General features: G+C 49.3%; 1 protein-coding gene across 1 annotated transcript in view; it reads left to right on the top strand.

The window, feature by feature from the left end:
• The first annotated feature begins 2857 nt into the window (after positions 1-2857).
• The window catches only part of pleca (plectin a), a 40527-nt gene continuing 32477 nt past the window's right edge, over positions 2858-10907 (top strand). The window contains exons 1-5 of the mRNA XM_086177944.1: positions 2858-4847; positions 6942-7003; positions 8812-8901; positions 10545-10622; positions 10726-10818. Coding sequence (XP_086034070.1) covers positions 4733-4847; positions 6942-7003; positions 8812-8901; positions 10545-10622; positions 10726-10818 — 438 coding nt within the window. The 5' untranslated portion in view covers positions 2858-4732. The remainder of the gene's footprint in view (positions 4848-6941; positions 7004-8811; positions 8902-10544; positions 10623-10725; positions 10819-10907) is intronic.

The following is a 10907-nucleotide window of genomic DNA, read 5'->3' as shown; positions in this document are numbered from 1 at the left end:
ACACACACACCTTCGGGCGCCGCCATGCAAATGAAGCGTCCGGCTCGTGGAGGTCCGCTATGGCGCTGAGCGTCTTGCTCAAGGGCAGCCGCGACACCGCTTTTTTTTAAAGGCGGCACAGTGAATATGTCCGTCTCACGTCACCGCGAAGGTGCAACCTGACACACCGAACTAGACACCGCGCTTAATAACAGTTAATTACTCTCCGTATCTGATGAAACGGGAAACGAAGACTTCTCGCGCACATACAGACTCATCGCCGTTTTTTAATGACGCCATTTAAATCCAAAACAAACTCCATACGAAGTTCATTCCGGCCGTTGTTGAATGGTGACCTTTTTAATGTTTTATTCTAGCAGAATTATTACACAAGAGGAATTGTTGTTATTATGCAATGAAAATACATTAAGAAAAGAAAAAGAAAACGAAAAAGTGATTTTATTATGCAACCGAATCCGAGAAGACAATACTTTACAGATGGAGTTCTTTGTGGCGCGCATGTGCAGTGAAGGAGGGCGAGGGGGAAGTACGATTACTCACAGGGGGAGGAGAATGATGTAGAGGGGTGTGTGTGTGTATGCATGTATGTATGTATGTGTGTGTGTGGGTGTGTGTGTCTGTGTGTAGGGGGGGCATTACAAACTGCTCCCTGTCACATCCAAACAATAGACAGAAGCCGTGCAGGGGGTGAAATAATTGGGTTTCAAACGACTCTTTAACCCCGGAGGATGTATTTTGGTGCGTGTGTGTGTGTGTGTGTGTGTGTGTGTGTAAGTAAGGGGGGGGGGGGGCTTACATAACCCCGGCCGAGACACAGATGGAAACACAAGTTTAAAACTCTAAAAAACTCCAGACGCGCAGTCAGTCTTCTACAGCCATCCGTGTGTGTGGGTGTGTATGTGTGTGTGTGTGTGTGTATGTGTGTATGCGTTCCAGGCGCGCTTTTATCAATGGCGTAAATTGCCATTACGCACGGAGAGGCGCGGGCGCGGACTGAGCCCAGTCTCAAGCCGAAGTGGGCCGGGCTTCTGCAATCCGACACGACCCTCTGTGTGTGTGTGTGTGTGTGTGTGTGTGTGTGTGCGCGTGTGTAAGGGTGTTTGTGAGAGTGTGTGTGTTTTTCTTCCTCCATGTGCCTCCGAGTAGAGTAGAGAGGGAAGTTTAGCGGGCTGGATCTGCGGAGGAGGAGGAGGAGGAGGGAAGAACCCAGCGCGCTGCGGGTTTGACGCGGGGCTCGATGGCCGCGGCGGAGGACACGATGCGTGGCGGCGCGGGGTTCGCCGTTCACAGACGCGCCGCGTACATCCACGAGCTGAGCTGCGGCCAGGTGGGCCCGCACCTCTACAGCCGCATGTGCTGCGCAGGTACGTCCGCGCACACCCACACGCACATCCACACGTCCATCTCCGCGGGCGACTGTAACAGGAGAGGAGGCGGGAGTGAGAGGGGTGCGGGAGGTGCGGGAGGTGCGGGAGGGGGGATAAGGGGGCGGGTCAGTGGTGGACTTTAACCGTTTCCGCGCCGCGACTCACGTCCAAACTCAGTGGAAAACTTTTCTCGACTCGTCACTGCAACGTAATAATAATAATAATAGTCAATACTACTACTACTAATAATAATAATAATAATGTCCCCTCTCAGTTAAACTACTCACAACAGTAGTACTAATAATAATCCTGCTGCTACTAATCCTCCTCCTCTAACTTCTACTAATGTAGCCAATAAAAATTATATTTATTTTTGTCATTATTGTAATAATTCTTTTCTCAGATCCCTGCTGTCCTTTTTTTATTCCCCCGGAATAAAACGGCTTAGCGTTATGACGCTCTGCCCCTGTGGCTGTTTGTATCCCTTCACCGACATGTTGCCATGGTGACTTCCATCCCATAAACAGTGTGTTATAGTTATGAAAGTTTATCAAAAGCGTCCACTTTCAGTGGGTTTGTTAGACCTTTCTCCCGCTTCCCGATCTTGACCTTTGACCTCGCTCTCCTGCTGATTTTTTTTATCAGAAGACCAAATAGGAATAAATATCTTTATTTTTCCCAATGTCTGGGACAGAAAATGCGTTTAATGTCCACTTTATCTGTCGAATGCGGCGAGCGGTGAAATGACGGTTATTCTCTGCACACCTGGCAGTGTTTGTTCTGAGGATTAACCCGAGTTTTCAAAGCAGAGGAAAACGTGACTCGATGGTTTTCCCGGCCGCCGATCCCGACGCTTAAAATAAACGTTTGTAGAAATGATCTTTTAAATCCTTTAATAAAATTAAAACGCCACAGGGAACGGCATCCTCCTCTCCCTAAACTTCCACTTCTCCCCGCCGCTCCGCCGACCAAACCGCTCTTCTGTAAACACCGGCGCCGATACGCTCAAGGCCCGTGGTGTGTTTTTCTGTGTTTCCATGGCAACCGCTCTCACCACCACCCCCCCCTTTCTTGCCACAGTTAGAAGCCGCAGTTAGAAGCAGTGACCTGGGGCAGAACGGTAGCTGGGAACCTGCTGGGAGTTTCCAGAAGGCTTGTATTTTAGCTGTTCCAACAGAAGAGGGAGACAAACTGTGTTCACCTGGATTTACCGTCAACTCCCACCTCAAAATATAAATCCCGTGGTCCTTTGCTTCCATTTTTTATGATCATCAAGCTGTAAGTGTTTCATTGAGGGTTCCGTAGTTGTGACCCAGATTATACAAGGTGAAATTTGGGATTGGAAAAATATATGCATATGTAAATGACTACAAAGATGGGAAACTCAAAAGAAGGCGATTTAGTATATTTCCAATTTTGCTCAGCTGTGACGTTTATGCCATGGATCTTTTTAAATTCTTATTTTACTACCATTCTGTCCAGAGTTTTTTTTTTTTTTTTTCTTTACTCAGACGTCAATCTCTGAGCAGATCCATGTGAATTTTCTTGATTATTTACAGATTGTGGGAGAAAATGGCGTTTTCGGATATTCGCAAATTCACTATTCTCACTTGCAGTGTATTGGCTGTAAGATAAAAAATAAAAAAAAGAAGAAAAAAGGCGAAATGTCCCCGAGCGGGTGATTTGCCCGAACGTCCCCTGCGTACCGAGACCCTCTGTAGACGGGGTCAAAGGTCAGGCGCCTCCCCGTCGTCGCTTATCTTCCCCGCAGTCCCTCTGCAGCTGTTTTGAAAGTCCGAAACATTCCTCGGTAAAAACGCGGCGAGCTCCGTCTGCCCGCCCCAATTCCTCCCCGCCCTTCATTCCTCACCTCAGCCAACCTGCATACCACCTGCCCTGCCTTTTAAAGCTGCGATCCAGATGGTACCTGCCGCCGTTGCGTGACATTCCTCCGACATCGCGTGCTGTCACTTGCACTCGTGCGGTTTTTCAGAGGGGTGGGCGGCGGCGGCGGGGCGGGGTTATCGCGGAGAAAGGCGCCGCCCTCCGATCAAACCTCCGCTGCTCACCTGAAACGCCGTTTGACACCGGCGCCGGACCGTTTCGCACGTCTTCCTCGACCGGCATCGATCCGACCGTCCCTTTGGGCGAGCGGCTCTCCTCCGATCTCCCGCCGACACACATTTGAGTTCTCCATCAGGTGGAGGCGAAAGTACTTGCACCGACAAGCCGCCTCCCTCTGCAGGCATCCGAGGAATCCCTCCCCCCCGGGGCTCTGCAGCGAGAGGCGCTCAGGAGGGCGGGGGTGGGCGAATGACGTCCCCCGTTGTGATCTTGATCGTTTTCTGCAGACGCTTTCGACGCTATAATCTCGAAGGCCTCGTCTTTGGTTAACAAACTGTATTAAAGCTGTTATAAGAGGTTTCGCCGCTCTTTCGAGGAAAATCTGCCTCGCAAAGACTCGGCCTAAACCAAAACCTTGGAATCGACCGTCGCGTCGGTTTCAGCCTCCGGTTCCCTCGTTCCTCTGGATCCCCGTCTTTCACGCCACCGAAATCCATGTCCTCTTTCCCTCCATCCACCCATCCCCTCCCTGGTCTTCCTGGTCTTCTAACCCTCCCGCCTGGCAGTTCCAAGATCTTCACCCTCCCTCCTCACTCCCAAAGAGGAACCTCAACATCTCCATCTCCTCCACCTTTCCTTCACGCCAGCTTACGCTCCCTGATCTCCTCCCCGGATAATATTTCTCCACGTTTTTCCATCAACCGCCTTTAAAATGAAACTCACATCCTTTCTGATCTCATCTAACCCTTTTCTTCTTCTTCCTCTTCTTCTTCTTCTCCTCCGCCCTGCTCGATGTCAACCGTTTTGCAACGCCGCTGCGTGACCGTGACGGACACAGAGGGATAACAGGAAATGATAAACTCAAGAGGCGTATCGTTCCGACGGATCAGGCCGTCCCGAGCGTGTCGTCGTAACTCGCCGTCCTCGGGCTGGGTGGGTGGAGTGTTTTGAACAGGTTTGTTTTTTTGTGTGGAGGTGGAGGTGGTGGGCGGTGGGTGGTGGGTGTGGCCGCTCGGACCACCGGCTGGTGAATGACAGCCTCTGACACATTGCGGCCCGAAGGCAGGCGTTTTTTTGCGAGGGCTGGTGAAGGGGAAAAGAAAAAAAGAAAAGAAATGGGAGAGTAGGATGTCAGAGCGGCAAACGGAGCGAGGGAAGGAGGAAACGGAGACGTTCGGGGAGCCGGAGGAGAAGTGGAGGATCCCTCTCAGCCAGACGGTGCCTCAAAAGCTGCCACTTCTTCTGGTTTTTTTTTTTTTTTTTTTTTTTTTTTTTTAATTCATTGCTGAAATAAGGTCAGCATGGCGATGGAACCCAGATTTAGAAATTACTCCTCTGACAGTGTGGGCAGCGACGGGGTCTTCGTGGAGGAGTCCTACTACCAGGGGATCCTCAGGGCCATGGACCACCGCAAAGGTAGACCTCACTCCGGGCCCGTATTTCTCTGTGTCTCCCGAAAAAAATGGGCATTTTTTTTGGCCTCTTTTGGATTTAAGTCTTAAAATTTGAATCTGCTGGGGTTGGGTATGGGCTAAGGGAGTTTGGGGGAGGGGGTTCTACGCCCTTTCTTTTATAGAAAGGACCACGCCCCCCTTCGTGCTCTCCTCTCATTGGTCCGCTTCGTGCCGTCGGAGGGAAAAGCGCAGACTGGAGTAGCGTTCTGCCGTGCGGTGCAGCGCCGCACGACTTCTTTGGCAGCCTATGGTTACTTTCCAGATGGAAATACCCCCTAAAATAATACGTTGCCGCTGCCGCCGTGTGAAAGGGATTCGCCGTGCACGATGATTTTCAGCACATATGTATAACCGTGTAACAACATGATGGTGTGCACTGGGCTCACTGACTACTCGGTCTGCTGCAGTTATTTAGCGTTTGCACCACATCGATTAACTGTGACCTTTAAACACTGCAATTTCTACTTTGTGTGGTAAAAAAACCTAAAGTACCCGTTTTAAATCGTGGCTGTAATACACTCGTATTTATCCTTCTCTTGCTTCACGAGTTGTTGTTTTTAACCAGCTTTTCCTATTTGTGAAGTAGATACTTTGGCACGTCTGTGCACCGCAATAGGGTGCGTCCATTTATTAGCTTTCCAGGCTACTTATACACTGCTCAAAAAAATAAAGGGAACACTTAAAAAAACACATCCTAGATCTAAATGAATGAAATATTCTTATGAAATACTTTGCTCTTTACACAGTTGAATGTGCTGACAACAAAATCACACAAAAATGATCAATGGAAATCAAATGTATTAACCCATGGAGGTCTGGATTAGGAATCACACTCAAAATTAAAGTGTAAAAACCAACTCCAGGCTGATCCAACTTTGATGTAATGTCCTTAAAACAAGTCAAAATGAATCTGTGTTGCTTCCTGAGTGGACACTATGATTTCACAGAAGTGTGATTGACTTGGAGTTACATTGTGTTGTTCAAGCGTTCCCTTTATTTTTTTGAGCAGTATACTTCCTACCCTATGTTTGTGTGGCACCCTCAATTGCAGCCGATCGTGTTGATTGTTTGCCGTCTCCTTGGCGATCCCTTCCAACTTGAAGGCATCTCATATCTGTTTTCTGATGCTAAGCGATCTTGTTTTCACATCTCCTACCGTCGTTCGAGTGGTACTTGTATTCTCTTTCATCCAGTTTAGTGAGGACAGCTAACTTCTCTGTTTGGACACAAAGCACCAGTGTGTTCATGAGTCACAGACACAACGCCACCCAGGCTGGGCGTCGCCACCCCCCCCCCCCCCCTTCTGTATTTTCATCCCGATAATGCAATCATACCCCTCGCATTGTGTGACTGAGAGCGAATCGGGCCATAACGGCTTCCTTTGTTTTCAGCAGTAAATCACGCCGGTGGCTTTGAATGACTTCCTCCGGAGGACACAGTCGTGTTCTCCTGGCATCAAACGGACCAGTTTGTCCGCCGCCGGTTTGCTTGTCAGAAAAACGCCGCTTTGGAGGGGTTTCCCCTCTCGCAGCCGTGCCGCCCGGGCTGGAATATCTGGGCCAATCCTTGCAGCCGCTTCTGGAATGTTGTCGAAAAATCAGGCTGTGGAATCAAGCAGGGTGAAACATGTTCCCAGATGTTTTCTGATAAGGCCTCTCTGTGACACCTCTGCTTTGAATCGGGGGGGAAAAAAAAAAAAAAGGGTACGCGATAGATGTTCATCCAGTCGTCTGCAAAGCATTCGAAAACCTTACTGAAGGCCGCGGTTTCCTTCACTTCGAGACGAAACGTGACCGAAACACGTTGACGTCGAGAGGGTCACCTGGCGTCTGACTGTCTCGACAGAAGTGCCAATCACATCTTTATACACCAGGATGTCGGACTACAATTGCCGCATATTTGGGTCTGGACCCAATCAACTTTATAGTGGAACATCTATGAACTCTTACTACGTTTCAATAAACGCTAATTATATACAAGTAAAGTGCCCGCAGTCACTGTTGGCCAAAAGAAAATGAAGAGAATCAGCTTCTCCTTTTTTTCTGTTTCTCCACAGATGAACGGGACCGCGTTCAGAAGAAGACCTTCACAAAATGGGTCAACAAGCACCTGATGAAGGTATGACTGAGGGAAAGATCCAGCCCGTATTGACCCGCATTACATATTATATCGAGATATGATAACAGACTCACGAGTAAGGTCATAACGGGACAAGTAAGGAGATCTGTGTTTGATTGTCCCCAGCGCCACCTTAAAAAAAATGGAAAAGCTCCACCTCTCTTCCCCAATAACCTCCGCACAAGCAATTTGTGTTAAGAAAAGCCGCCACATCTGGACTCCAGACACCGGCTCGGCCTCCCGGGCTTCGAGGGGAGAGCCGGAAGCTCTGAGATGGTGGCGTTAGACTCCGCTATGTTTGCTTGCGCACTTGACTCTGCAGGCTGATTCATAGCAAATGTTCCAACTCCCAAAATGGAAGCCGTGACGGAAATATATTTACGGATGTTTTGTTCGTGTCGCGATCAATCATCAAGCGTTTTTTTTAATCCGCCGTGAACACTCAATCGCGATACGTGGCAGCTCCGGGCGGCTTCGGCAGACGTCTGCGGATTCTTTATAACAAAAACGGTTATTCATCGGCCGGCCGGTCGGTCGACGTTGCAGCGTGTCGGATAAGGATCTCCTTTGAGTAGCACGACGCTCCCTGAAGGCGGGAGGACACGTACAGCCTAGCTGTCGAGATCCGTAGGGTTCCAGAACCGTCTCGTGACTCTCACAAGAAGCCGGCGGTGCTCGGCGGGTAACTTGCACCGGCACGGTGTTTTTTGCTTCAACATCTAGAAGAAGAGAGAGAATGCAGGTCGATGGATCCTCTAGTTGACTAGGGGACCGGGTGGGGAATCTTCATCCGTGGAAATAGTCCGCGTTGAGAGTTGACTCATGACGCATTGTCGCAGCTAGATCTTTATTTTGGTCAGGAAATCCCTCACATGGACCGCAGGTCCCGACGCGGTCGTGAGAATCAACCCTGAGCTTGGCAATGTTCCGAAGTGCCATCTTGCCCGGCTCACCGCCCGTTCCAAAGTACAAACCCCTTCATTTAAGATGGTGGCTGTCACAAAAAGAAAAAGATTAATGTCTGACATCTGTGTGTGGGTGTCTTCAGTTCCTCTGTTTCTTCACAAAACCTCTCACCGTCCGTATTTTTTTTCCTTTCTTTCCATCCTCCACCCTGTCCTCCATCCTTTCACCTCAGCACTGGAAGGCAGAGGTAGGTCCTGGCCGTGAGCCGAGTGCTGAGCTTTCACCTTCATTCCTGTTATTTCCTGCTATTAATGAAATCAACAGGTTTTATTTCAATGCACGTGTTTGTTGCTTAATGGTTTAATATTTAAAAAGAAAAAATCAGAATCAAAAGAGCAGCAGTAATGTTAGTATTGTGCAGGTCTGTAAAGACCTGTCAAATACATGCACAGTGTCAAGGCACCTGTCAGTCTGAGGTCAGGGCAAAGTGACCCCCATGTTCCATACAACATATATTTGTGTAAACATGTCTATGTTCTCAACATATTGCTAGATTTCTGACTGCAATATTTTTCCTACCAACGTGACAACCGAACCCTTTGGGAACGACCAAACTACTAGCTATCTCATCAGAATGCCAGAACGTCCCATTTTAACATCTTTTTGACTCCAAATCAAGACAAAAGAGAAATTTAAGCCCCCTGGCGTGACGCCGTCACAGAGTGCGCATTTGCCAACATGTTACTAATCCGCTGCGGAATATTCCCGCTGTAAAAACACCCATTGGATCCGGGCCCGTCACCTTTGACGCGTCGAATTTACTTGGCGCTGCTTCATTGTGCCGATTCGCGGTGAGTGCACTTACGCTGCGTTGACACTGTTTCGTCCCCCCCCACCCGCAGGCGCAGCGACACATCACCGACCTGTACGAGGACCTCCGAGATGGACACAACCTCATCTCCCTGCTGGAGGTTCTCTCCGGGGAGACACTGGTGAGCCTCGGCGACCCTTCGCCCGTCGGATATCGGGGACGCCGGCTTCTGCTGTAACCCTGTCCTTCCTCAGCTCGCCACCCTACTGTGCTTAACTTACCTCCAGGTCTCATCCGTTCCCGGTTGCGTCTTTTAACGGCTCTTATTTCTATTTGTGCATCCCTGTGTTTTGTTTTCCTTGCATGTGTTGACTCTGACGTGCCGGTACGTGCCGGGGTTCCGGCCACCGGCATCGCCGACCCTTTTAAGTGATGTGAAACTCACTAATTTTCATTCCTTGCTTCCATCTCGAAAACCTTAATGCACTGACTTGTTTGACCCCCTTTTTGTTGTTTTTCCTTTCTCTACTTCCCGTTTGCTGACCTTTCCCCCCCTTTGCCTCTGCCTCCCTCTCCCGCGGTGCTCTTCTCGCTGCGGTAGCCGAGGGAACGCGACGTTGTGAGGAACGTGCGGTTGGTGAGTGGCGCCCCGGACTGTGGCTGGCCGCCTCCTAGGGCGTGGCATGTGTCATCACCCCCCCGGGTTGCCGCCGTGCTCCTGCATGGTGTGACGGTCACTCTCCCTTTGTCTGTGTCAAACATCGTCCTCCATTTTTTTTTATCAGTGAGCTGGCAGAAGGTCTCCGTTTATCAGGTGTTAGCATTAGTGGGCCAAGCGGCGTTTCTCGTGGCGAAAGTAGGTTCTAAGTGTCACTTCATTTAATCATTTGTAAAAACTTAAACAGTTGTGAATTGGAATTTTTGACACAACACTATTTTCTATCTATTTTCTCTCTACCGGTGAAGGAATTAGCGTTGAAAGTTAGCATATCGAGCTACAACCAGGAGCCCGGTTCCTTGTCAGATGTTCATAGAAATTCAGTGGAAACATCTGGGGTATTGAAACCACGATCGGAAAAAATGAATCCCGCAGATGACGTTGAGCGCAAAACGTGATTTCTGCCAGAGTCACACCGGGTGTGTCGGACATGTCGGATCCTTCAGAGAGATCCCCATGATCCCGTGCATCACGCCTGTAGCTCCTGCTTTTAAGGAAAGGCAGCAGCAACGCCCTGCATTTGAATGACATGAGAAACCATTCACCTTTTCCATCCGGGGTTTTTAGATTCATTTATTATTTTTTATTAGGGTCAAACAAGAGGTCGTTATTAGAAGGGTACGTTCCATCCACCTGCAAGCAGGCACCCCGATTGGCTTGAAGCATTACACTTAGAAGTCCGAAAATGCATGCCGCCGCTAAGGGGACGTGCCAGGATCGGTCCACTGCTTTCAGGCGTAGAAGTAACAGCTGTCAGCTCGGCGAGACAATCGGTTCGTGAACGACGGCGTCAGATGTTGCATCGCGCACGGGGCAAGGAACCGCGGCCGAGGGAGACGCCGTGAGGATTTCGTCCGATTTCGTGGGCATTTGTCATTCATCATCTTGCTTCAGCCTGCGGACAGAATTTGAATTCTACTTCAAATTTGCTTGACCTCTTATTTTGATTTTCCAGCTTCGGACTGTTACCATTATGATGTACATTATTTTTCAGTCATGAAGGGTGTGATTGGACGGCGAGGGGCGACAGTTCCTCAGTTCCGGCGGGAGCCTTTAGCGTTTGTCGATCATTACAACGCCTCAGTTTGTCCCCTCGTCTCTTGCAGCCCCGGGAGAAGGGACGGATGCGCTTCCACAAGCTGCAGAATGTGCAGATCGCACTGGACTTCCTCAAACATCGCCAGGTGAGGTGGACCTTTTAATGGTCATGATGAGCAAAATATTATTTTCCTGTGACACGCGAGTTAGATTTAACATCATAAATCTTCGAATTTGGCTGGAGTGCAGGTCAAACTGGTCAACATCAGGAACGATGACATTGCGGATGGAAACCCCAAGCTGACCCTGGGGCTGATATGGACCATCATCCTTCACTTCCAGGTAGGTCTCCTTTCACTTTACAGATATATGTATATATTTGGTGAACTGAATAAATGCCTGATCTCATTTGGAGCTAGCGCTGACTCACA

Source organism: Fistularia commersonii, chromosome 30 (assembly GCF_037954325.1).
Source record: "Fistularia commersonii isolate RoL2024-O1a breed Wild chromosome 30, RoL_Fcom_v1.0, whole genome shotgun sequence".
Lineage (NCBI taxonomy): Eukaryota > Metazoa > Chordata > Actinopteri > Syngnathiformes > Fistulariidae > Fistularia > Fistularia commersonii.
Note: the sequence above shows the minus strand (reverse complement) of the source record. Positions and strands in the feature narration are given on the sequence as shown.